This window comes from Esox lucius, chromosome 25 (genome assembly GCF_011004845.1).
Source record: "Esox lucius isolate fEsoLuc1 chromosome 25, fEsoLuc1.pri, whole genome shotgun sequence".
Classification (NCBI taxonomy): domain Eukaryota; kingdom Metazoa; phylum Chordata; class Actinopteri; order Esociformes; family Esocidae; genus Esox; species Esox lucius.
In genome coordinates, this window is record NC_047593.1 from 16,788,675 (window position 1) to 16,813,219 (window position 24,545).

The window sequence follows — 24,545 nt, forward strand, 5'->3', positions numbered from 1 at the left end:
TATTCAAAAGGATTCTTAGTCACAAACCATCTTCACTGTCATTTTCCACTTCATGTCATGTTAAATGTTGTTTCCAAGCACTTCATGGCATCCTCAGGTGTTAATGTCTTCCAGTCCTCTGGGATGTCAGCAGGAAGCCCATCGTTGTCTTCAGCAATTCTCTCATTGAATGTGGCCATCACATATTTCCAGTAGTCTGTAGCCTCAATGCTGGAATCTCCAGGTATGATCCAGTCTGGGAAGTATTTCTGGTAGTCTTTGTACAGGTGGTTACAAGCTCCTACCAGAGAGAGGTTGAATTTGTTCTCACTAATCACATCAGAGGAACATATATCAGTTACCAAAACCTTCGTATCAGTTCTCTTCCAACCATGAATGCCTTGTGGACGATGAATGAAGGTGAAGTGTTTTGAATGCTCCTTTCTTCCTGCCTCACAGGGTGCTTTACAGAATGGACATACCTCTCCACAACCAAACAGACTGGTGAACATCTCGTTCTGAGGCTTAAATGGAAGTGACCTGAGTCGCTCTTTGATGTCCATCTCATGGTCATATTTGGCCGCCAGTGACTGTTCCATTTCTCCCACAAACTCTATGAGATTGTCAGCAAACTGTTCTGTACTTCTTGAGTAGTTCAGAGTCATGATAGAATTCAGAGCATCCTTGGGAACAACAAGCTTGTCTCCAAGGGCACCACAGAAATTCTGAATGAACGTCTTAATCTCTTTATCTGTGCTGGTTGTATTTATGAATTGTCGTATTGTATCAGTGATTAATTTGACTATCTCTGTAAGATGCTTCTTCACCAATTTTTTCAGACTGCTCTCTTTTGACAGTTGGTTGACAATATGGTCAAACAGCCACTGCTTTATGAACTGTTCATAATTTCTAATGTACTCTCTATACTTCTCATACTCCCCATCAGTCAAGAGCTGTTTCAAAATAGAGAATTGGAAAGCCCCTCTTGTGCTGTAATCCTCTGACCCTTTACTAGTCTTCATTAGATCCACCACATCAGGACCAATCATTTTATTCACATAGTCCAGTACAGCTGGTTGTAAACACAGCTTGGTGAAATCCTCAGCTTTCTTTTGGCATTGGTCTCGCTCATGAAACAAGTCTATGAAATCAGTTAGGTACTTGCTCTTAGACTGCTCCAGACACTTCCTTGGATCATTAACTGTAATGAAATCATCATGCATCTTCTGGAACTCTATGGCTGCTATGCCAAAGATGTGTAACTTCAGTGACACCTCACATTCCTCACAAATTTTAAGTTTCTTGTTTTGTAGTAATGTTTCATCAATCATTTCAAGCAGTTCCTTGATGTACGTGTCATAGTAATCTGTTTTGCTTTCCACCCTCTGGGTTATTGAGTCTTGACACTTTGCTACAATTTGGTTACAGAAGAATTGCAATTCTTTGATGTGATGCCGTTGTTGGGCATCATCTTTTTCCATATCAGAACAATACCCTGATTTTACAGCAAAGGGTTTTGTCCCACAATCCCTTAGATTGTTTCCAACCAACAATTTATTGACATAACTCCCCCTTGTTGCTAGATTTCTACTTAACACAAGAAAGGCATCCTGAGGAATATTTCTTGTTGGAGGTTTTCTGAAGCAGATCTCAGACAAAGTTTTCGTCCACATGCTTTCAAACTCTTTTTCAAGATCTTGATCTAATAAATCAGATTTCTTGCGTCTGCATATTTGCAGCAAAGCCAGAACTTTCTTTTCCATTGTTTCTGCATGTGAGCGTTTGATCTTTTCCAGTTTGGCCATCCCCTCTTTGATCTCAACAGTTCTATGTAGAGTGTTCCTAACTTTGTTTTCCATCTCCCTCCTCAATATGTTGGCACTGGCCACGAAGTCCTCCTTATATTTCTCCACTAGATTTACATGTCTGTCGTGCCTTTCAAAGTACTTTACTATTTTGCCTTGGATTTCGTTTCCTCCAACTGCAATCTTATCAGATGCTTCTGTTAACAAATCATCCAGCATATTTTCCTTCATTTGAGACTGAGGAAATGTTAGACCAAAATTAGAAATTTTGTTTTTGGCACATACCATCCAGGAATACATTTCTTTCTGAAATGACCATTCCCATGCATTGTACTCACTGCATAAACAGGAGTATGCATCTGCAACTAAGCTGTTTCTGAAACTAAAGATGAATTTCTCAAATTTGACAGACTCCCACAAGCTTGTTGTCCACTTCAGGAAACCTGTCAAATCATTATCCCCCTTGCATTCCTTCAATATTTGCATCAGTCTCTTCTTGAAGTCATACACTGCCTCACTGTAGCCCACATTGACTGGAGCCATAGGAGGAGTTCCATGCCAGAGTCCTGGGATGTAGCTGCTGCTGGTGTCTGGATCATAATCCATCACATCAGTGAACTTGGTGATGTTCTCCTTCTTCTCCATTCTGGCTGCTGCCTTGGTCATTTCATCCAACTGTTCCAACAACTTCTTCCTGGCCCTCATGTTTTTGACATAAGCAGACACATCTGACACATTCTGGTGAACAAAATGACAAATTGGCCTCTTTCCGACTTCCTTCATTCTGATGAAAGCATGAACAACAATCTGTAGAATATCGTTAATCTCTGTTGAGTTTTCCATGGCTATGTTGATAATCGTGACATCACTGAGTCCTATAACTAGAGTGGCCAGTTCATTTTCATGTTCATAGCTGTCATCTAGTTGAGCTAGCTCTGGTGATTTCAACCCCTCTGTGTCAATGACCACAATGAAGTCACATTTCAGCTCCTCCTTGAGTTTTTCATTTACTTTTATTAGTTGCATGAAGGCCCCTCTGGTACATCTTCCACTGCTGACAGCAAACTGGAGCCCAAACATGGTGTTGAGGAGAGTAGACTTCCCTGTGCCTTGGACCCCTAAAACTGTCACCACATGGATCTTGCTGTTTGATTTCAGTTTAGTATGTAGCTGAGTTAATACAGCAGTAATCCATTTTAGTGGGATATTTGATGCATCTCCATCTACAAGCTCAATTGGGAAACCATCCAACAGCATCTGAGCGCACAAAGGAGGCAAATCTTGGATCTCTTGCATTGTAAATGTTTTTTCAGGTGGGAAGCTGGAAGATTCATATAACTGACCCAACTCACGAAGGAAGTGTTCAAGTCCCAATGAACAATCAGATATTTTCTTATACAAATCTGCAATCTGGTCTTTCTCCTCTGGAGAATCTTTGCTAAGCTTATTGTACTTGTCCTCAAAACCTGATGTATTCTTCTGTGATATAATGTCCAGATTAATCTGCATCCATTTGAGGAAATAGTTTCGCTTCACTCCTGACCCAGACATTGCACTAATAAAATGTGTCCTAGCATTTGTCAAATTAATGCTTTTTTGATCCTGTCTTAGATTATTTTGTTTTCTCTTCAGAGAACTCTTGTATTTCTCAATGTCTTCATTCCCTGCATTTTTCAGTCTACACATCTCTTTTTCCAACTGGGAAATATCTTTCCAGATTGACCCTTGTAGGGGTAGCTGAATTTGACTGTGTCTGGGATATTTCTAGTGATTTCCTCAGCCAACTTCCTGGCACTCTGACAGTCATTACAGTTTTCATCAACCAGAATTCCACTCTCACAGGCAATGTCAGCCATGCTTTCAATTTTCACTGGATTTGGACTTTTATAGAGGATGTCATTGACAGATGACAGCAGAATCTTAACAAAGTTTGCACAATTTTCCCTTTTCTTAACAATCATATTTGTTGGATCGATACTGCATTTTGTGGTGAGTTTTGCCAATGTCTCATCTGTGAATTGTTCTTTCTGAGAGTTGACAACCAGAAATAACTGTGTTTTGGAGGGTTGGCCTTGCAAAATCTTAAAATCTTCCTCTAATTTTTCAATGAAAACAAACACTGCAGCTGATGTTTCACACAGAAAGGAAAACGTTTTTTCAAAGGACTTGATGTCTCCCCTGAGATTGGCGACAGCCACAGGAGTAGTGAACCTGTCCATGTTTCTATTCCCACATGGTAAGTACCAGCTGATTTCAACTAGGCCATCTGAGATTACACGAGGAACATCACCACATTCCATATCATGATGAACAAAGGTGTCATGGTACTGTTGAGAGTCACAAAGCAACTTGTTTAAAATCTGTGACTTGGACAAACTGCTCTCTCCTAGCCTCACAAAGGACACCATAGGAATATCAGAGGCAACAATCCTCTCCTCTATGAAGGACATTGAGTCTGTTTGTGAAGACAGTCTATACTTCTTCACTATGTCCCTCAAGGCCCAGAGCATCAAGGTGCTTTGTTTAGTATCATAGTTTGGCAGCAGGAGAGGAACAGCAAACTGACAGATGGACATTTTCTGGGCAATCTGCTGCTGTAGCAAACCATCTGAACACAGAAAGACAGCAGTAATCAAATCTAATGGATTCATCTTTTCACTGTTATCCAAGTCACCTTTCACCATCACACTCCTGGCATTAAAATTTGCCATCATTAACTTCTTCAGGAAAGCCACTGGAAGTGACTGCAGAGTGTTAGGTGTCTCATCTGATGTGGTATCTGCATTTATCTCCAGGACAGTACTTAATGTCAGCTTATTTCCATAGTGATCTTCTAGACCAATCCTTAGCAACAGCTCCATGAATGAGGATACTGAAAAATGAAATATGGCATCACTGTTTGGTAAATAAGAAAATATAACATGTTTGTTGACTTTACATTTCATGCAACCACAGCCATTTGTATTATTTTGTTTACAGGGTTGATCAATATGACATGCTTGTAGAAAAAGAGAAGCCAGTAAACATTTCTTGTTTGTATGACTTTTGGTAATTGCATCCTTATGTCGACATAGCACCATCCACATGCAATTGAGACAGGCGTATGGTAAAAAGAGAAAAATAGTGCTTCCCACTGCCATACTGTTACTTATATCAATAAAATAAAGTTTAGACACTTTCACAGAACTCTTAGAACCCTAGAAAGAAAATTGGCTTCTAAAAATTACTTTTTAGGATAATCTTGGATGTTTTCTTTTTCTTTTAAATAATTACTTCACAGACAATTTTCTGTGAATAATTGGAAATTAAAAACCGGGTTATTGTTTTCCTCTGCTCCAGAGGGCCGAGGGGCTAAGGAAATATACCGTTCAGCATTATATTGGCTATTTTGTCTTTCAAAAAGAAAACCAGCAGAGATAAAGTTGTAGAATATCGTTTCAGTTTAGTTATTGATGATCCCAGCATCCGATATAATTTGCTTTGGTAGGGTTGTCGAGGAGTTACCACATTTAAGTGAGTTAACGGTTTTCGAGAAATTAGTGGGATCACAGGCAGACTCTGTCATACAGTAGCATTAAGAAAGTGTCTAGATTTTTGCCTTTTTTTAATCCTCTGGTCCATTACTTTCTCAGTTGCCTAAAAATGATTTTTTTTTATTGATTAGATCAGTTCAGTTGACATGCTTTCTTATGTCTTTGAGATCTTATTTCTATTTGGACAACATGATTGCCATGGCATCACCCTGGTGGGAGCAACACATACAGTAGGTACCTACTTAATACTGACTGTAACCATAGCAAGCAGTTTCTTATCACGTACATTTTTATGATAGTCTGAATGTGCCGGCTTCACAAAATAAACTGTAACCCATAGAATTTCCGATGTATGTATAGTTAATATTGTTATTACAGTTAATAAGGTGTGGTTACATAGGTATAGGAGCAAAATGCTGCCATCTGTTAATTGTTGTAATCTGAGCTATGTTCAATCAACTTAATTCTGTGTAAATTCTGTGCTGCCCTCTGAAAAGCTACAACAGGCTTCTGCCATAACACATTAATAACTACAATACCACTTGCATAGTCAAAAATTCTCTAGAACCAGATTTTTTGACAATCTTATACAGGATATATCTATTGTTGTAAAACTGGTGTCATTCCGTGGCAACTAAGCATTGTTAGCATGGTATTCAATCAAATGATTACTTATAAATATTTATATATTACCATTAAATGTTTGTATTTTTGAAGACTACTAATAAGTAATAATTTGTAAAAAATGGAAGTAAAAAATGTATGTAGTGACATAACAGGTGAGCATATCCATTGACAATAGCATTACATTAGATTACTTTATTGATCAACCGAAAGGTGGCCTCTGGTTTTACCTCCAGGGGCACCCAGGTGGGGGCAGTTATGAGGAAAAATAATTAGTGTTTGAATTCTTATCTTTTAAATGGATTTACTTTTGGATTCACTTTTGTAAAAATTAAAAAAAAATAAAGATTTAAGTAAAAATCCCATAGACCCCCTGCAATTATCCCAACTGTCATGTTATTTAACACAATGCTGCTCACCTCTTTCAGTTGGGAGTAGGGCTGGTTCAGGGCTATGGGGATGGGCAGACAGGGCTGCTGAGACTGAAGCTGCATCTGTTGGTCCTGGCATCAGGCAGGGGCAGGGACAACTGATTTAATACCAATAGCTTGCTAAAAGTTTGCCTGCATTGATTATATATGGGCTAAAAGAGGAACAAAATGTCAAAACTCAGAATTTTCTATGAAGATATAATGTAACTGATGTTTGTTAGGCGAGCAAAAGTAGCCTCTCTCTCTATGGACTAAGCTAAAATGATATTTTCCACCACAAAATCCCATGTGTAGCACCTATAACATTGACATTTTAAAACAAACAAAAATTTAAAAATAACACACAGTGCTCTCTAAGTATTGGGACAGTAAAGTCTAAATATTATTTTTGCTTACACTCAATTGATATGAAAATTTTAAAAGGTGAATGACCCAAAAGTACTGGATGTGACCATTTATTTCTGGCGATTTCAACACAGATATGTTTTACCAACTTATGCTCCAGATTTCATGAGACTGTAAATATTGGAACAATTCAATTTAATGCAAACATTAAGTATGTAAACATACATTTAGTTACAAATGTAAATGTATTTAGTTAAATATCCCATGCCTGCAATAACAGCAGTGAATTTCTTTATTCCCTCACTTGTTTGATTTCCCATCACTAATAAAGATTCACCTTCATCTCGTATGTCCAAATGCTCCAAAGCTACAGATTAAGTGTTGAAACAGACATTAATATTTTAATCATATTTTCATGTGACTTGAGTTTGCCACTTCTGTCCCCAGAATTCAAATGAGTTGGTATGAGGCCTTACCAGTGCAGATGGTTGTAGAGACAGGTTCACTCTGCTCTCCGTTCAGAACAGTTGAGACACTGACAGTGTACTGAGTTCCAGGTTGTAGATCAGAGAGAGTTCTGTAACAGTCCTCAGTAGTAGCTGCACAGGTCTTTGTGTTTGGGCTGCAGTAGGATATGAGGAAGCATTGAGGGACTTTCTCCATTCCTTCAGGCTTGGACCAGTTAAGAGTGAAGGAGTTTTCTCCAGACCGGTTTACTTGTAAATCCCTGGGTACGGGGACCACTAGGAAGAGAATATAATTTGTTTCAGGAGATGTAATATAACATCTAATAACTTGTTTGGGTACCATAAAAAAAACATGCAAATAACCAAAGTCAAATTCAAGTTTCAAGTTATTCTACCTGTTAATACAGATGCTGAGACCAATCGGCTTCGACTACAATCTTCCCCCTCTGTGGCTACATGGAACTGGTAACATTTACCAGGCTGGAGTTCATCTATTGTAACACTACAACCATCTACCCTCAGGCTGAGCGGTTCTTCATTATATCCCCAGGTTACTATGAACTTGTGTGGTCCGTTCAGTCCTTCAGGAGGCCCCCAGCTCAGAGAAACCGAGCCAGACATCACTGAAAGGAACTGGATCTCACATGGAGGAGGCAGAGGAGCTTAAAGAAAAAATTGAAGAGAAAATTGTGATATATACTTGCATTATAATTGTTAAAAATAAATTAGACAACCGCTGAGGAACAATAAGTTCTCAGCCAAAAAATATCTATAATTATTTGTGACCTGAACATATTATGTAAATTAACAACAGTGTATTACTTTTTTTTTATTGGGTAATTTATTTATTGAATTTTACAAACACCTACTGTCAAGTGAGGACGGTCTCCAAATTTGCTCTGGATACAAGTTCTGGGACAGTAAAACAAAGTATTATTAATTTTGATATAACCTAAAAACCTGGTAGGCCCTACTTTTGGGACAATAGGATACCTACATTAAACACTAATAGCACACACTTAATTGTTCATTAAATGCGCACACAAACAACCAACTGAATAGACACATTTACTATGTAGGCCAAGACCAAAAAGGGCCACAATGGCAGAACTGTTACATACATGCATATATTGTATCTACCATATCTACTCACAAATTACACATTTGTAACTACTGTATTTAAACCAACTGTAAATAACACTGCATTTGTACGTATCAATATATACATTTTATCTTCCATATAATATTCTGTAGAAGTAGTAGTATTAGGAATGTATAACCAAGCCTTTATCTACCACTGAGGACACCAAGATCATGTCTTCAGTGTTACTTTTGTTTTTGGATGAACTGATTAAACAAAATCTAAAACAAAGATTTTGCAAGAATTCATGAAGCCAGGCAAGACAGAGATCTTGGATTTATTAAAGGTCCTTCTTTGTCAGTGTTGCTCAGGGTGACAAAGAGTCATTAAGGAGCAGGTGTGGTTGTGTAAAGTAAACTGAAAAAAATTTTGATAAAGAAGACAAGCATCACAGGTAGCCCCCCAGATTAGGGTTTCATATTTTCCAGAGAATCTTCCAATTATGCTTCCTGAGGAAATTGCAAGAAATAACCAGGCTTCCTGGTATTCACGTTCAATCAAATAGAATTAGATTTTATCAACTTGGCCCAGATGTAAACCTGAGAGGGCATCATTATCAGCAAGCTTATTTTAATTCTTACTTTTTTGAATTTGTTTACATTCGTTAATCTAGGTCTGCTGAATTATGGAGCAATCAATTGGTGGAACTGGCTGTATATTTAATGTTTTGCTTCATGCTACTGTTTATACAAATAATGTATTACAATTTACCAGTGGGTTTATTAAGGAGGTAAATCCTGGTAAATCTCAGTATCCCAGTTCCTAGTTAAAGCCTTTTCCAGACCCTTTCATTAGCTACGCTTGTATGACCATAAGCATCTCATTTTAATAAGGTTATTTTGGGAGGGTATCCACCCAACAGAAAGTAATAAAGAAACTAGTTACCTGTCTTCCAGCTTGTTTTTTGTCATCGTAGTTGGTATCATGTCCTCTGTGCTTTGTCACTGAACAGAGGGTGCAGATGGACTTCTGGTCTGTCCTGCAGAACACCTCCAGAGGTCTCTGATGCTCCTGACAGAGTTTCTCCTTTAATGGTCTATTCATCACTACCAGTGTGTGAGTGGTTTCCTTACAGTGCTTCTTAACATGGAACGGACAGTAGGACTGGTCGCAGATCGGACAGGACTTCACAGCCTTGTTCTTACAGAGATTACAGACCGTCCATTCTTGCCTAATTGTGAATTTGACAAAGGCATTTGTCAGAATAAACTCATACATTTAGTATAACAACTATAATCAAAAATGTTCATAGATGCCGCTTTCAAAAAATAGCATGGTCCATGCTGCTAACAGTGTAAAGAATAGTAATCATCTAACAAATAATAGAAAAACTGATATTAAAGTACTTCTCTGACTAAACAGCAATACTGCATGTACGAGACTTTCTGATCTGGCTTGTTCATCTTTCTGTAAACTATGTGTATGTTTACAGGTAAGAGCATAATCTCACCCTTCCTTTTTCAAATTAATAATGGCATCCATGGAATTGTTACTCCTCCATGATTCAGCACCAGAAACAATGGACTCTGCTCTGTCCAGATAGACACTGCAAATAATCCAAGACAGGCAGGAAAATGATGTGAACAAACAATTCAAACTCTGCATTGTTCTTTTTTTGTGTGAGTCACTTCCCAGTTCAGCAATACCTGTCAAAATAATAATCTAATAATGAAGTCTATACATTTGTATAACTTTATTTCCAATTCTGTAGAATGCTCTTTGGTCTTAATTTTCCTTCAGATTCACAGCCTGACCAATGATCCTTCAACTTGTTAGGAAAATGTCTTTCATCTGTAGGAACTGAGAGATTCCATAGCAACGGGTTTGAAAATAAATGTATATATGTATCAGTTTTTTTTTTACAACTGATTTTGTGTTTCTTGGTTTTAAAATAAAATATAAAACACAATGAAATGTCAATGTAAAATGTGTATACCAGCAAAATGAACAAACTTGTTAGGGGTCAAATATCTTTGAAAGGCACTATCTGATATTTCTACAGCACTAAATCATATATATGATGTTACAAGCAACAACAGGAAAAACATTAGCAATAACACAGATAAAACTACACTTAAAAATAAGTATTATCTTACTTGTCTTCTTGTTGAGTAGAATCTCCATCCTTGAATGCAGAATGGGCAGACCTTGTTTGTTCAGTCTTAATGGAATTATAACTGAAGGTCGGTGACACTGGTCTATCTGGAGTCCTGGAAGCAGTAATATTTTCATTACTATTAGTATAATTAGTACTATAATTACAGTTGTATTACTATTATATAATGCTACTCCTACTAGGATTTGCATAGATTTCTTTAGGGGTGCCAATAATTGTGGGACACATGTTTTAGAATACAATCATTATTTCTGGATGACAACTGGATGGCAAATGAGAAGCAAATACATGAGAAGGAAATAAAAACACGACTCAGGACAAAATCATATATTGATCAACTGGCTTATTCTTGTGTCTGAAAACTAAGTGTATGTAAACAGATAGGAGATAACATAATCTCACGCTTCCTTTTCGAAATTAATAATGGCACCCATGGATTTGTCACTCTTCAATGACTGATTACCAGAGACAATGGACTCTGTTCTATCCAGATAAACACTGCAAATAATACAAGACATTAAGGAATATTTAATAAACAAACAAATCAAATGCTGTAGTGCTCTTTTTTGTGTGTGTCACTGTGTATTACAGCAATAACTGGCAAAATAAGAATCTGATAATGAAGTCTATACATTTGTATTAATTTATTTCCAATTCTGTAGAATGCTCTTTGGTCTGAATTTTTCTTAAGATTGACAGCCTGACCATTGATCCTTCAACTTGTTAGGAAAAGGCACTAGATGATATTTCTTTAGAACTACATCATATTTCATGCTACAAGCAACAACAGAAAAAACATTATTAAAAAACAAATAAAAATAAGGATTATCTTGCTCTTCTCAGTGCTCGAAGTGGGGCGGTACTGGCACTTCTACATTTTACTCTTAAACGTACCTGCACTTTTTCTTGTGTACCGCTACTTCTCACATGCAGCCGGTACTCTACTACTGACAGAAAAAGCGTCAGTGTCAGAGAGATTTGTAATGACCTAACGTAACGTTACATAAACTACACTACCCAGAGGGCAATACATGACTTACTAAAGATCTTGACGAATCACGTAAAGGCAAGCAGTCGGTTCACCCTATCAGGAGCTGTCTGATGGCTGTGGCTTCCACCTGAGCGTAAACATATTTTTCACTGGTGAAATCCAAAACCTAGAAACTTAGAAAAAGTGTGTCGAATTTGAAATTGTAAGTCATGTTAGCCTGGCTTCCGAAAGGCAATAAAAGAACGCATGTGCCAGAGCTAGACACTGTAAAAATCTCAAATGTAATGATATGCAAATGAAACAGAGTACCGGCACCTTTTTTTCCCCACTTCAAGCACTGGCTCTTCTTCATATTTGAGTAGAATCTCCATACTTGAATACAGGAGGGGTAAACCTCAATTGGTCAGTCTTAATGGACTGATAAATGAAGGCCAGTGACACTGGTCTGTCTGGAGTACTGGAAGCAGGAACATTTTCATTATGGTTACACCTTCTTTTGAGAGTTCCAATTTCCATTTGTAGATGATCAATAGATAGTACTACTATCAACAAATGTTCAACAAGCGTTAAACAAACTATAGGTCAAAACAACAGCTTGCTAAGGTTAAGGTTAGGTTTTGAATAAGGTTAAGGGTGAGGGGTTAAGGTTAGGGATAGAGTAAAGGTTAGGGTTAGGATATAGATAAGTTAGTAGTTAGTTGAAATGTTACAGATAGTCAGCACATTGTCTGTAGAGCATCTACTGGCACACTTTTGGGACTCTCAAAATAAAGTGCTACCTTCATTACTATTATAAATATTAGTAATATAATATTATAGCTGTATTATTATTATATAGGTGTAATGTAATGCTGCTACTCCTACTAGGACTTGCATAGATTTCTTTAGGGGGTGTCATGGTGCGGTGAGCAGCAGCGCTACCGTGCCATAGTTTCTCAGTTCCCATATCTCACGAACACATCCCGGACTGTCACAGGTTTCCAATCTTCCACACCAGGTCCCAATCTAGCTAATTTGTATGTGTATGTATGTTTCCCCTCTGCTCCCCACATTGTGGCTCATTGTTCTTGTCGTGTTTGGATGTCGTGTGTGTTGCTGTTATTGTAAGTACGTGTACCAATTCATATTGTCTTTGCTGCTTTAGTCAGCCCTTTGCTTTGTGTGTTTTTGTGCTCGGTGTTTGTTTATTTCTTATCAATTAAAGAATCCACACTGACTACCCCTGCCTGCACCTGGTTCCTTGTCCAAGCAACACTGCACTACACCACCTGTTGTGACAGGGGGTGCCAATAATTTTGAATACAATTATTATTTCTGGATGACGATTCATTTTGTTTCTTAAAATTGCAAGTAAAAACTAATACAAAAAACTAAAAACAGCAAATAAGAAGCAAATCCATAAGAAGGAAAAAAAAATAAACTCAACTTGCTAATCAAATTGAGTGCCACCATTTTAAGGCTGGAGACATCACAATTAAAATTGAAACAAAGCAGATTTACCACCCGTTATTATTGAAACTACGGGTCAACAATGTATTATTTATAATGCCAGTATTTATAAAAACAGTCATCCTGAACTGCATCATATGTTTTGAAGACAGAATAGGACACAAATACTCAAACATGCACACACCTCCTATCTGTCTCCATGGTTTCATCAAGCGCCTGGTGTGGTGATTCATCCTTATGTCTTTCTTCAGGGGCAGCAGCCCCCTCAACCCTCGGCAGTAGAGAACTCATTTTAACTCCCAGAGGACTCCTCAAGATCCTGATAATGACAGGTCTAGTCCCATATCACTCTGTAAATAAGAAGAGTAAATACCATATTAACACTTAAATAGTGAGAATCTGATGGGGTATGTAGTGGCTTGTATTGATCATTACAAAACATTTTGCAATTATGTTATCAAGGCAGAAAACTGTTGAGCTGATTAAAGAAGCAATAAAACTGGCCTTCTTTAGACTTGTTCAGTATCTGCAGCATCAGCAATTGGGTTCAATTACAGGCTTAAAATGTCCAGAAACAAATAACTTTCTTCTGAATCTCATCATTCGAGATTCAAGAAATTGCCAAGAAACTTAAGATCTTGCACAATGTTGTGTACTACTCCTTTCACAGACCAGTCCTGATTGAGTGAGTGGGTGTCCCTGTCTGACTTGGTTCTATGAGCCTGTCCAAGCCCTTGTGGGGAGTTGTATAGTAAGATATGCCCTTATGAATTTGTATCAATAAATATTATTGGCTTTGTCTACAGCGTGTGCAATTTGGTGTGTTCAAGCCCGCACTAGCAGATCATCCTGGTTACCAACGGTGATGGCCGTATTCACGCTACTTTGCTCTGCTTTATCCAGTAACTGCTCCACCTGCGGTTGGTTTTATATTTATTCCAGTAGTACGACGAGACCCGCACACCAACTAGTATATACAGTACAATTATCATATTTACATCCATTATCATTTAAGCTTTAAATCTGCCGTGTTTTCTCTCTACACCAGGACAAAATGTGTATAACTGCAGGAAATTGTCTTGAAAACTGTTAACTGTTCTAAAGGTTGCCAAGAGGTTCTGGACATTGCAAATGTTCCTTCCTTGGGGTAAAGACTTGGTTCATTCAGCTGTGCACTGCAAAAGTCAAGGTAAAACGTCTTGGAGGCTATAAAAGGTTTGAGTACCACTGAACTACAGGGATTAACTGCTGATATCTTCCCTTGTTCTCTGTCATCCTCCATCTGTCACCTCCTCCTTCTCCTATATTTACTGTTGTCTTTCTTCAATAACTGTGATGCCAAGTGTATCAATGACATGTAAGTGCTTTTGTGTTTCTGCTGTCAAAATTCTACCAAGCTGTAATATGTTGCTGGAATAATCCATTAGATTTAGTTTCTTCTACAAGTATTATTTACAAGTTCCAGGAAGAAAACATACAAATCCTGTTATACACTTCAATATATTTTCCTGATGAGAACACATGCATGTTGAAAACATCACTTGGTTGGGGCTGGGTGCGGCTCCTACAGCAATAACTGGTTGAACAGGATTTTAGCAAAACTGTTAAACAAGGAAATGTCTTTTTGAAGGCATCCACCATTTTAATGTTGTGCTTTACCTGACCTGTCAGGACTAGATCTGTGCCGTGAAAAGCCTCTCTCTACGGCATCCCCTCTGCCAGCACACTAAATTGCCCACCCGGCAATGGCACTGCCAAGGGGTGGCTGGATAGGGGGGGGGGCATAGCCACCCAGATACAATCGCTGCCCCACCCCTCACAAGTCCCATGTGCATAATACACTTCTATCTGATATAGAAGCTGGTTGGCTAGGCATTTGTAACTTTCTTGCACATTAACTACTATGAAAAAAATACATAATGGATTATGAATCGACTAACGTGTATATACAAACACAACATATTAAAACAGGATTGTTGTGGAACTCAAAGTGTTAACCCTACTGGTTTTAGTCTAAGCACAGCAGATCATTAGTAACATTAAATATAAAATAAGAAACCAAAGTACAGTCACCTAAAGGATTATTAGGAACACCTGTTCAATTTCACATTAATGCAATTATTTAATCAACCAATCACATGGCAGTTGCTTCAATGCATTTTGTAAAGACAATCTCCTGAACTCCAAACTGAATGTCAGAATGGGAAAGAAAGGTGATTTAAGCAATTTTGAGCGTGGCATGGTTGTTGGTGCCAGACGGGCCGGTCTGAGTATTTCACAATCTGCTCAGTTACTGGGATTTTCACGCACAACCATTTCTAGGGTTTACAAAGAATGGTGTGAAAAGGGAAAAACATCCAGTATGCGGCAGTCCTGTGGGCGAAAATGCCTTGTTGATGCTAGAGGTCAGAGGAGAATGGGCCGACTGATTCAAGCTGATAGAAGAGCAACTTTGACTGAAATAACCACTCGTTACAACCGAGGTATGCAGCAAAGCATTTGTGAAGCCACAACATGCACAACCTTGAGGCGGATGGACTACAACAGCAGAAGACCCCACCGGGTACCACTCATCTCCACTACAAATAGGAAAAAGAGGCTACAATTTGCACGAGCTCACCAAAATTGGACAGTTGAAGACTGGAAGAATGTTGCCTGGTCTGATGAGTCTCGATTTCTGTTGAGACATTCAGATGGAGTCAGAATTTGCCGTAAACAGAATGAGAACATGGATCCATCATGCTTTGTTACCACAGTGCAGGCTGGTGGTGGTGGTGTAATGGTGTGGGGGATGTTTTCTTGGCACACTTTAGGCCCCTTAGTGCCAATTGGGCATCGTTTAAATGCCATGGCCTACCTGAGCATTGTTTCTGACCATGTCCATCCCTTTATGACCACCATGTACCCATCCTCTGATGGCTACTTCCAGCAGGATAATGCACCATGTCAAAAAGCTTGAATCATTTCAAATTGGTTTCTTGAACATGACAATGAGTTCACTGTACTGAAATGGTCCCCACAGTCACCAGATCTCAACCCAATAGAGCATCTTTGGGATGTGGTGGAACGGGAGCTTTGTGCCCTGGATGTGCATCTCACAAATCTCCATCAACTGCAAGATGCTATCCTATCAATATGGGCCAACATTTCTAAAGAATGCTTTCAGCACCTTGTTGAATCAATGCCACGTAGAATTAAGGCAGTTCTGAAGGCGAAAGGGTGTCAAACACAGTATTAGTATGGTGTTCCTAATAATCCTTTAGGTGAGTGTATAGCTAGACACCATTAATCATTGTGTTAAACTGACTAACATTTCTTATTATGTTTAATCCCTTACAAAAAATGTCCCACAGGCAGAGGCGTCGCTAGATGACAATACATTCGGGAGGATCTCCCTGATGCTCATGCTTGTGTATGACATATCCTGTAGACATTTTGAGAATCCTGCAGAACCATGGCAATTCAGGCAGGAATCCTGCACAACCATGGCAATTCAGGAAGGAATCCTGCAGAACCATGGCAATTCAGGAAGGAATCCTTGAAATGTTTTCTTTTGCCTCCAAGAACAAGAACTAAAGGATATTTCATAGGATTAAAGGACCACATTCTCGAGTTATTCTTAGAGAAAATATTCTGCAGGATATTTTGAGTGTTATTTGCATGATTCCCGCAGGATTTATTTCCCGAAGGACTACCTACAGGATCCAACAATTATCCTACAGGAAAGTGGACCCAAAATCATGTAGGTCAAATCCTGCAGGATCACCTACAGGATGTAGACGCCATGTTCCTCTAGGACATTTTGTTGGAATTCCTGCAGGATATTTTTTATCCAGGATTCCTGCAGGATCTATTTCCTAAAGGACAACCTGCAGGATTCCTACAGGATCCTGCATGAACTGTCCTACAGGAAAGTGGCCCCAAAATCCTGTAGGACATCCTGCAGGGTTCCTGTGGGACTTTTTTGTAAGGGTTATCTAGCACTATGAAGTGCTTCTTTCATCTGTTTTTATTCTTTTATTTCATAAGCACACAAAACGTGTTGTAAATGTGTCAGTGACTCTGTAGAGAAACTTAGGCTATTTAATCTTTTGGTAAGTTAGGTTTTTTGGACCCAATTTGCTAACCATTTGTATGAAGTAAATGCCCAGGGTTAACAAACTCTTGTGTGAACACAGGCTAAGCTAACCTGGCGCTAGTCTTAGCCTGGGGCTAAGATAGCCCAGGGCTTAGATTAGAACAATGCAGTGTGAAAAGGCCTTAAGAGACATTCCCTCTTCATGGCCAGGGCTCTGCTTACGCGGTCCAGGAAAAACATACGTATAGACTTTCAAACATGATGTAACCAACTTGTTCAGTTTAATCTATTTAAGCACTAAATTCAACACTACTGTTGTTTGCTCCTTGGGGTTTAAGGCTGGGTGTCTCTGTAAAAGCACTTTGTGACAACTGCTGTTGTAAAAAGGGATTTATAAATACATTTGATTGATTGATTGATTTCAATAGGCCTATGTTACCTCCAACCATAAACTAAATCAATTCATTATTTTGATGATTATAAAATGTTATCTTACCTTTTCTATGTTATATTTGGAGGTGCCTTATGTGAAGCTCCAGAACGAGAGCAATGTGTAAAATGTACTTTTCCTACGTCAGAAGTAACATACTCCACCTTGTAAAACAGGTCTAAAGTTCAAAGTTTTATTAATCAAATGCACCCTCTCTAAACTCTAACAATGCAGCACAGAGATCTACATCCAGATGAGATTGAAGGTACAGAGAAACATATTACATAGAGGCAGTAACAACATCATCTGTTTTCACGTGACTTTAGAGTCAAACACTACAGTTTGATACCTGCATAATTTTTTGCTGTAATGTTTTTTGTACTTTCCTTCAACTAAAATCACTGATGTTTTGTCAGCAGTCAAAGTTATCTAAGAATCTAAGAATGTAGTGAACACTGTGCCTTTCTCTCTACTTTCTGCCCATCAATCCCATAATCCCTCCCTTCTGCCCCTTGCCACCCCTATTTCCCCCTCCCCCCGCTTTCAGTTCATCACCTCTTCTCACCCCGTCAACTGCACCCCTCCCCCCGAGCAGAGCTGAAGGAGGTTTTTAAGGAGTTTGAGGACCATGGGATAAATGCCCACTGAGATGGGCCTCATCGAACTCAGCCAGAACATCTGACACACACACACATACCTGCTCATACACATGAATAATCGCATGTATGTTCACAGACACTGGGACAAAATCAGCGTATTTTATATTGACTCGCTCAGTACGATCCAAGCGACTGTTTCTGTCATGTCTCCATTTCCCCTCTAGATGGCGGCAGAGTGGACTTTGAGGACTTTGGGGAGCTGATGGGTCCCAAGATGTTGGCGGAGATGGCAAACATGATAGGAGTGAAGGAACTCAGAGATGCTTTCAAAGAGGTACGGATGGACTTCCATTATTCATTACTTGGTTTGTTTAAAAAAGACCTGAGCTGCATGTCAAGAGAGGTTAGATTTTGTGAACTATCAATAGAAACATTATGATCTAAGTATTCAATGCATATTTTGCCATTAGAGTAGATTTTGGTCCCCTTGCTTTCCTTCATTTCTATCCAACTACATCCCATTTATGCTCCATCCCTACTTCAATATTATCATCCACGTCTTCCTTGACACCATTCATTATGAAACCTCTATCATGCTCCCCTTCCCTTTTTGTTCCACTCTCCCATCTTTATTACTCTCTCATCACCCCCCCACCCTGTGTCAGTTTGACTCCAACGGGGACGGTCAGATCAGCCTGGCCGAACTGAAGGAGGCCATGAAGAAGCTGATGGGGGAGCAGCTCAACAACCCGGAGATTGACGAGATCCTCCAAGACGTGGACCTCAACGGGGACGGCCTGGTCGACTTTGAGGGTGAGGAGGAGGTGCAGTTGGGGAGAGTGAAGAAAAACAATTGGGGACACACAGGAAGAGATTAAGGGGACAGGAAGAGTAGAAAACGGGGAAGACTAAGATGAGTGTTACCCGCTGCTAGAAACATGAATCCATGGTCTGATATTAACCCTTGTGTTATGTTTACATTTTGGTTCCACTCATTATGTTAGCGGGTCAAATTAACTTTTAGTGTGTGTGATGTTAGACATTAAAAAAGGGTCTCAGGGAGTGAAATACACCGATCAGCCATAATATTATGACCACTGATAGGTGAAGTGAATAACACTAATAATCAAGTTTTCATGACATCTGTCAGTGGGAGGGATATATAAGGCAGCAAGTGAACATTCTGTCCTCAAAGTTGATGTGTTAGAAATAAATAAATGGGAAAGCGTAAGGATCTGAATGACTGTGACAAGGGCCAAATTGTGAGCATATCCAAAACTGCAGCCCATGTGAGGTGTTCCCGGTTTGCAGTGGTCACTACCTATCAAAAGTGGTCCAAGGAAGGAAAAGCAGTGAACTAGCGACAGGGTCATGGGTGGCCAAGGCTCATTGATGCACATGGGGAGCGAAGGCTGGCCCTTGTGGTCCGATCCAACAGACGAGCTACTGTAGCTCAAATTGCTGAAAAAGTTAATGCTGGTACTGATAGAAAGGTGTCAGAACACACAGTGCATCAAAGTTTTTTGCGTATGGGGCTGCGTAGCCGCAGACCAGTCAGAGTGCCCTTGCTGACCCTTGTCCACTGCGTCTACAATGGGCATGTGAGCATCAGAACTGGACCACAGAGTAATGGAAGAAGGTGGCCTGGTCTGATGAATCATGTTTTCTTTTACATCACGTGGATGGCCGGGGGTGTGTGTGTTGCTTACTTGGAGAACACATGGCACCATGATGCACTATGGGAAAAAGGCGGCGGAGGCAGTGTAATGCTTTGGGCAATGTTATGCTGGGAAACCTTGGGTCCTGCCATTCATGTGGATGAGGGACCCAAAAGGGGGGCCTACACTAAATAAGGCAGGTGGTCATAACGTTAGGGTTGATTGGTGTATCTCTAACATGACAATCCTTCACCTCATATGACCTGGTAGAAGTACTGCAACAAACACTGACCATGGCAGGCATTGTGTGTGTGTGTGTGTGTGTGTGTGTGTGTGTGTGTGTGTGTGTGTGTGTGTGTGTGTGTGTGTGTGTGTGTGTGTGTGTGTGTGTGTGTGTGTGTGTGTATTGAGGAGTTGTGTAGTAAGGTGTAGTAAGATGTAGTAAGGTGTAGTAAGGTGTAATAGGTTGTAGTAAGGTGTAGTAAAGTGTAGTAAGGTGTAATATGTTTTAGTAAGGTGTGGTAAGGTGTAGTAAGTGGTAATAAGTTGTAGTAAGATATTGTAAGTTGTAGTAAGGTGTAATAAGTTGTAGTAAGGTGTAATAAGTTGTAGTAAGGTGTAGTAAGTTGTAGTAAGGTGAAGTGATGTATAGTAAGGTGTAGTAAGGTGTAGTAAGGTGTAATATGTTGCAGTAAGGTGTAGTAAGTTGTAGTAAGGTGAAGTGAGGTATAGTAAGGTGTAGTAAGCTATAGTTTCCATTCTATATTTGTATTCAGCAGGATTTTCAACAAGCATTTTCGTTTATTCTCCACCACCGGGTCATTTTGACCCTAACATTATGAATGTTCCTTTTTGTAAATTTTTTTAGAGGCCTTTGAAACTGTTAAATTTGGTCGCCTTTCGTTTTTATATGTTCATAAACACAATATTGAGGATATCATGAAGTTTCATGCAGATCAAAATAACCTAAATGGTATTTCAGACAAATCAAACTCTTAAAACAGGTCAATTTGACATAACTTAAGGGTTAATAACTGACAATGTTTTCACTGTACTGAGATAATTATTTTCTTTCTGCAGAATTTGTCCGAATGATGTCTCGTTGAGTCTCCTGGTGAGAAGACCCTGATCACATGACCTGGAGAGTTAACAAAAACAGCAACGCCTCTACTAAGATGTTATGGATCAGTCCTTAATATGGACTTTTACAATGAATTACAATATTGTTGATACATATTTCATGTTTTTCTTATGGTGTATGGTTGTATTTCTTTAACAATCCCTTATAATACAATTTTCTGTTTTCTGTTTACTGTTGTATGACTTTATCAATAGCTTTATTTGTAAGACATTTTCATTCATGGTATTCAAATTTTTTACTACTCTATGTTGTTAATGGCATCTATTCTTAAGCATTCTTATGTTTTTGATTTAAAATATTTTAGAAAGTATTGATCAACAGCAGGGTGATGTTCTGATTGTCTAATGATACTTATCAACAGAATTATAATTAATGTTTATTCATTTGGTTCAATCTATTATTTATGAATCTACGAGTGTAAGGGTGATGAAGTGAATGACATGAAATGTTTGTCGATATACATTTTTATTGAAAAAATTTTGAATGACAATGTAGATCTTTGGTCAGTTTATGTTAAGTCATGCCAATGTCAATTATCAATATCTTATGTAATATTGTATTCATGTTTATACAATAAAAGAAATGCTATGGTTTTTAAATTAAATCGTAAGTATATACATGCATTCTTTACATTTTACATGAAGTCAAATAAACAATAATATCAAAAATGTATTTGGCAAATAATTAAAATATATATTTTATCAAACATAAATGAAACAAATGATTTAATGAAGTGTCATTTGTATATTCTCACAACAAGATGAAAGACTTTCACAATGTACATTACTGTATGTATGGACCTTTTCCAGAAGCATAATTTTATGGTGAAAAACTGAAGGATCACTAACAATCAATGATTTCCCTTCTGCATATATTTTCAATCCCCTTTCACCCACCATCCAACCAGTCTATCAAAAATGAAAGTTAAGAGAATGAACCATATCAACAAACCAAAAATAACTTTTATATTTATAGTGGAAAGCATCTCCCTTGTACATTTAACAACATTAATATTGTCTTCTTTAGTTTCTAATCACAACATACATACGTACATACGTGTGAATATATGGTATTTGTCAATAAAGCAGACTTTCCATTCACAGTGATTAACTTCACATTTTGTATCAGCTTGCAGGAATGTGTTAGTCAGGGAGTTCAAACTCTTTATCTTGCAGCCTTCAATGATTATGCAATAATTAGACATTTGTAAAGAATTATCGCAGTAATTTCACTGTCTGTCTAGTGTCTACATCAAATGTGGTATTACTCATCACTTCACGCAATACCAACACAAGTGGTACATGTTTTGTTTCAAATCCTAGATTAATTGAAAATTATGGTATCTACTATTTATTTCATGGGTCTTGTCTTTATTATTTATGCATATTTTATTGTTAAATTCATACCAGGCTTTTTACTTCTGGTTGTCATATTTCGCTTTAGTTTTTAATTGCATGATTTACTAGGTTCCATTGCGCTGGAATGTCATCAAGCAGTGCCTTGTGTTCTTCGTTAATTAATTTTTATTGCATGTGGCCATCACTAAAGTTCACTATTCTGCAAGCTCAATGCATTTTAATAATAATAATAATAATACATTTATTTTGTATAGCGCCTTTAAAAGTAGCTTTCTCAAAGCGCTTTACAGACAAGCATAGCAGAAACAGTACAATTTAAATACAAGGATAAACACAGAAGAATTTAAATCAAGTAAAAGCAATCCTGAAATAAAATGTTTTAAGAAGAGATTTAAAAGTCGCTAGTGTATTTGTTTCTGTGATGTCAGCCGGGAGGGAATTCCAAAGCTTAGGAGCATAGACAGAGAAAGCGCGATCACCCCTAGTATGAAGCCGTGTCTTAGGAACGACTAAGAGACCTCTTCGTGAGGAACGCAGGTTCCGACAAGGTGTGTAAGGCATTAATAAATCAGTCAAGTACTGAGGTGCCAGGTGGTGCAAAGATTTATAAGCCAACATAAGGATTTTAAAATCAATGCGGTATCTAACAGGTAGCCAGTGCAGGTACTCCAAGACAGGGGTTATATGGTCCCTAGTCCTGGCCCCAGACAGTACTCTAGCAGCTGAATTTTGAAGATATTGTAGTTTATCCAATGTTGATTTTGATACCCCAGCTAGAAGACCATTACAGTAATCTATGCGTGAAAAAACAAAAGAGTTTATCAACTTCTCAGCAACTTGGAAGGACAGCATAGGACGTAGTCGAACTATATTTCTGAGATGATAAAACGATGTCTTAACTGTATTCTTCACAAATGGCTCAAATGACAAAGTGGCATCAAATATGACACCAAGATTTTTTAGTTTGCTCTTAAACTCCAAGGCACCACCATCAACTGACAGAGTAGGAGACCCAACCTTTCGCAGTTGATGAGGAGAACCAAGGAGCATAACTTCTGTTTTAGAGCCGTTTAGAGACAGAAAATTATTGGACATCCAAGTCTTTATCTCAGTAATACAGTTAGAAAGATGTACAACATTCGCTTGCTGGCCAGGTCTAGTGTGAATATAAATCTGTGTATCATCAGCATAAAAGTGGTAATTAAGGTTGAGAGATTGTAGTAGTTGACCGAGTGGATAGATATACATATTAAACAGTAGGGGACCCAAAACCGACCCTTGCGGAACACCAGTGTGGACAGAACCAGTTTTGGACCTAAAACCACCCATAAAAACAAATTGACTGCGGTCTTTAAAATAGGACGTGAACCAGTCAAGAACGGTCTCTGACAAACCAAATACATGTTCCAGACGATTGAGTAATAAAATATGGTCAATAGTGTCGAAGGCTGAACTAAGATCCAAAAGAATTAGAATGGACGTGGAGCCGGAGTCAGAAGCAATAAGTAAATCGTTAGTGACTTTCACCAGCGCAGTCTCAGTGCTGTGTAATTTTCGAAAACCAGATTGATGAGGCTCAAATAATTTATTTTCAATTAAGTGTTTGTTTAATTGCGACCACACCTTCCAAGATTTTAGCCAAAAATGAGAGATTCGAGATTGGGCGGTAGTTTGAAAGATTTTTCACATCAGAGTTTTGCTTTTTTAAAACGGGAGTAACCGCAGCAGTTTTAAGTGTTGCTGGCACCTCCCCAAGTGACAAAGAATCATTTATTATAGAGAGAACTGAGGGACATAAGGGACCAAAGCAGGATTTAAACAGACTGCTAGGCATAGGATCAAGTATGCAAGTGGTAGCTTTCATACTAGAAACCTGCTTGCAGAGCATCTCAGGTTGTAATAAACTAAATTTAGAGAAAGGAGTGCCAGAGAAACTCAGAGTACTAACTGCAAGATCAGCAGGGTGCAAAGTGTGAATATTTGTGCGAATATTGTCAATTTTTTCGCTGAAAGATTTCAGAAACTCGTTACACAACCAGTCAGATGAAGTCAGAGAACGGACATTATCTACTTTAAGTAGACTGTTAATTGTGTGAAAGAGATGTCTGGGATTATTTTGATTGTTATCAATAATATCTGAGAAATAAACAGATCTTGCAGTTTCAATGGCTACTCTGTAGTTTGACAAACAGTCTTTCCAAGCTTGGTGAAACACATTTAAACCATGGTGACGCCATTTCCGCTCTAGTTTCCGACACGCAGCTTTCTGTATACGCAAATCATCATTATACCATGGGGCTGGCTGTACGAATGAAACAGTACGTGTTTTTATGGGTGCAAAAATGTCCAAACTGGTTGTAAGAACATTATTAAATCCAGAGATGGTGTCTTCAAGAGAAG

At 38.5% G+C, this 24,545-nt stretch overlaps 3 protein-coding genes and 1 long non-coding RNA gene across 4 annotated transcripts; 1 reads left to right on the forward strand and 3 right to left on the reverse strand.

The window, feature by feature from the left end:
• Positions 1-25: 25 nt before the first annotated feature.
• LOC105020894 (interferon-induced very large GTPase 1-like) lies at positions 26-3,336 on the reverse strand. Its single transcript, XM_034291077.1, has 2 exons — positions 790-3,336; positions 26-558 (listed from the first exon to the last, which is right to left on the reverse strand). The coding sequence occupies exons 1-2, from the start codon at positions 3,333-3,335 to the stop codon at positions 51-53; spliced, it is 3,054 nt and encodes a 1,017-aa protein (XP_034146968.1). The 5' UTR covers position 3,336; the 3' UTR covers positions 26-50.
• A 111-nt stretch (positions 3,337-3,447) lies between these two features.
• LOC117594113 (up-regulator of cell proliferation-like) lies at positions 3,448-10,126 on the reverse strand. Its single transcript, XM_034291078.1, has 7 exons — positions 9,776-10,126; positions 9,211-9,496; positions 8,054-8,096; positions 7,580-7,846; positions 7,194-7,460; positions 6,361-6,444; positions 3,448-4,656 (listed from the first exon to the last, which is right to left on the reverse strand). The coding sequence occupies exons 1-7, from the start codon at positions 9,928-9,930 to the stop codon at positions 3,458-3,460; spliced, it is 2,301 nt and encodes a 766-aa protein (XP_034146969.1). The 5' UTR covers positions 9,931-10,126; the 3' UTR covers positions 3,448-3,457.
• A 186-nt stretch (positions 10,127-10,312) lies between these two features.
• LOC117594114 lies at positions 10,313-17,497 on the reverse strand. Its single transcript, XR_004575491.1, has 3 exons — positions 17,456-17,497; positions 13,066-13,231; positions 10,313-10,535 (listed from the first exon to the last, which is right to left on the reverse strand). It is a non-coding gene; the product is annotated as an uncharacterized LOC117594114 (long non-coding RNA).
• Positions 17,498-17,617: 120 nt separating this feature from the next.
• LOC117594094 (calcium-binding protein 2-like) lies at positions 17,618-20,900 on the forward strand. The gene is given in 6 exon segments (XM_034290922.1): positions 17,618-17,654; positions 17,985-18,009; positions 18,011-18,066; positions 18,210-18,322; positions 18,654-18,801; positions 20,727-20,900. Coding segments are annotated over 6 exon segments (405 nt in total). The 3' UTR covers positions 20,753-20,900.
• Positions 20,901-24,545: the final 3,645 nt, after the last annotated feature.